The following is a 2,640-nucleotide window of genomic DNA, read 5'->3' on the forward strand; positions in this document are numbered from 1 at the left end:
ATGTGACACTGTTCATCTTCAACCTCTGGTTTCTTCTTCCTCCCGTGTAGCTGTCGGCCGGCCAAGCCTGGCCGCCTGCCTCCGCCCCCCGCGGTCGATGGCTAGGATCACCTCGCGGCCCCGTCCTCCCCTCTACCTCTCTCCACCGTTGTGCTGGCCGCCGCCCCTGCCATCCCTCTAAGCCCAGTCGCACCGGAAACAACACCGGCGATCCCCTACACCCCTTCACCCCTCCTAAGATAGATAATGGGGCCATGGCTCGCCCCTAAGATAGCTTCGTTGGCAAGTTCTCCGGCAAGCTCTAGCATGAAGGAAGGAAGGAAAATGAAGGAAAAAAGATGTATGATGTGAGCAAAATTTTGGGTACCTCATAATTAGCAAAACGGTTTTGCTAAATCTCAGTCGATGCTATATTTATGAGATCTTACGATTCGTGCAAAGGTTTTCTTTTCCTTTTATATGTTATGTCACTCGAGTGAGATCTAGCAACACCCTTGGCAAAACCGTAATTCCTAGGGTAGCTTTCCCAGCTGTGTGCACACAGCGGCAAGGACTACACGGAGAGAAAGCAAGGATCTTTTATTTAATTTGGCTTTTTCGTTGCCATTCAACCACCAAGATGCGATTGCGATTGCGATGCGAATAGATTTTGATTTTATTCTTGATGATGATTGACGCGCGGTTGATCTGCTAGTACTACAGTACAATCTGTGAGTCACTGGGGGTCGGGGTTGGTGAGCCTGACGACCTGCTTGCCGACGTTGCGGCCGTGGTAGAGGCCGATGAGCGCTCCGGGCGCGGCCTCGAGCCCGTCGGCGACGTCCTCCACGTACACGACCCTGCCCTCCTTGATGTGCGGGAGCACCCACGCCATGTACTCCGGGTAGAGGTGCTTGTGGTCGGGCTCGATGAACCCTTGCATCTTGATGCGCTTGGAGACGAGGGACGTGAGGTTGCGCACGCCGACGTCGGCCTCCTTCTCGCCGGCGGTGAGGTTGTACTGGGAGATGAGGCCGCAGACGGCGATGCGGCCGTGCACCTTCATGTTGAGCAGCACGGCCTCGAGCATCTTGCCGCCGACGTTCTCGAAGTAGACGTCGATGCCGTCGGGGAAGCGCTTCTTGAGCGCGCCGGCGAGGTCGCCGTCCTCCTCCTTGTAGTTGAACGCGTCGTGAAAGCCGAACTTGTTGATGAGCAGGTCCACCTTCTCCTTGGACCCGGCGCTGCCGACGACGTGGCAGCCGAGGAGCCTGGCGAACTGGCCGACGAGCTGGCCCACGGCGCCGGAGGCCGCGGAGACGAACACCGTCTCGCCGGCCTTGGGGGAGCAGATGTGGTGGAAGCCGACGTAGGCCGTGAGCCCCGGCATGCCCAGGATGCCCGTGTAGTAGGACAGCGGCACGCCGTCGTCGGGCTGGATCTTGGTGAGTATGGCCGTGAAGGGCGGCTTCACCACGCTGTAGTCCTCCCAGCCGGTCATGCCCCAGACGAGGTCGCCGGCGGCGAGCCCGGGCCGCGAGGAGCGGACCACCTCGGAAACGCCGTAGCCGGTGATGGCGGCGCCCGGGACGAAGGCGGCGGTGTAGGACTGGTGCAGCGGGCGGGACATCTTGGGGCGCATGTAGGGGTCGCAGGAGAGGTACAGGTTCTTGACCAGCACCGACCCCTCCTCGGCCGCCGCGGCCTCGTCGACGGCCGCGGCGGGGAGCAGCTCCATGTGCTCCTCCGTGGGGTAGCCCTCCACGTAGTCCTTGAGGATCACCCGCCGGCTCTTGAGCTCCGCCATCGCCGCTGTGGGTGGACTGCAAGACTACGATCTCGAGCACCGACTTGAATTGGTTTGGATATTTTATTTTGCTTGGAGTTGGAGTGGATATATGATACCTGCCGGGGATGGATGGGATGGATGGCGAGGGCGATGGTGCACGGTGGTCCTCCTCCACGGCGCTGCGGTGGCCGGTGCTGGTCCGTCCACTTGTTACGGTCGGTCCGTCGCTTCTCCACGGGCATCACGTGCCAATAATTGAAGCTGCACTCTGCACATTTTTGCAGCAGATCTTTATCGGCTCGCGTGCCGATAAATTTGCTGGCCTGCGCGACGACTCCATATAGGAAGATCGACTCCCAGCTCCCATGAAGAAATGACCTTCCGAGATCGGTCCTCACGACGAGAGCGACCTACCACCTCACAACCACCATCCTTTTTCTTTTCTTTTTGAACTGCATAACTACCATCTTAGCCCAAGATCTTAAAAAAAAACATCTTACCCCAAGGGCGATGCGACAGTGTCAATAGTGTCAATAATCGAAGTTGCAGGCCCGACCGACCGGGTCGAGCGGCCAGCAAATGAAGTCATTAAAATTGCTTTGGCCGTTTTCCCCTTTGCTTTTAGGGAAACGTTTCCAGCCGGCGCACCGGCCGAACCGTTACGCCGGTCTCACGCAAGCCGCGAGATGGATCGCAATCATGCGGCCAGAAACAGCTCATCCCTTTCCTTATCTGCAACACATCTCCTTCTTCCTTCTCCATCGCTCGCCTCCTCCGCCATAGCACCAGGCAGCTCCGAGCACTCCTCCCTTCACACCCCACAGCTGCACCTCCTCCATGGGGAGTGCTGCTCCCATGCGCCATGGCCTGCG

The 2,640-nt window shown here is 58.8% G+C and overlaps 1 protein-coding gene across 1 annotated transcript; it reads right to left on the reverse strand.

The window, feature by feature from the left end:
* Nucleotides 1–560: 560 nt before the first annotated feature.
* On the reverse strand, nucleotides 561–2,173 carry LOC141042250 (2-alkenal reductase (NADP(+)-dependent)-like). Its single transcript, XM_073509978.1, has 2 exons — nucleotides 1,885–2,173; nucleotides 561–1,810 (listed from the first exon to the last, which is right to left on the reverse strand). The coding sequence occupies exons 1-2, from the start codon at nucleotides 2,008–2,010 to the stop codon at nucleotides 716–718; spliced, it is 1,221 nt and encodes a 406-aa protein (XP_073366079.1). The 5' UTR covers nucleotides 2,011–2,173; the 3' UTR covers nucleotides 561–715.
* Between the last annotated feature and the right edge of the window lie 467 nt (nucleotides 2,174–2,640).

This window comes from Aegilops tauschii, chromosome 3 (assembly GCF_002575655.3).
Source record: "Aegilops tauschii subsp. strangulata cultivar AL8/78 chromosome 3, Aet v6.0, whole genome shotgun sequence".
Taxonomy (NCBI): domain Eukaryota; kingdom Viridiplantae; phylum Streptophyta; class Magnoliopsida; order Poales; family Poaceae; genus Aegilops; species Aegilops tauschii.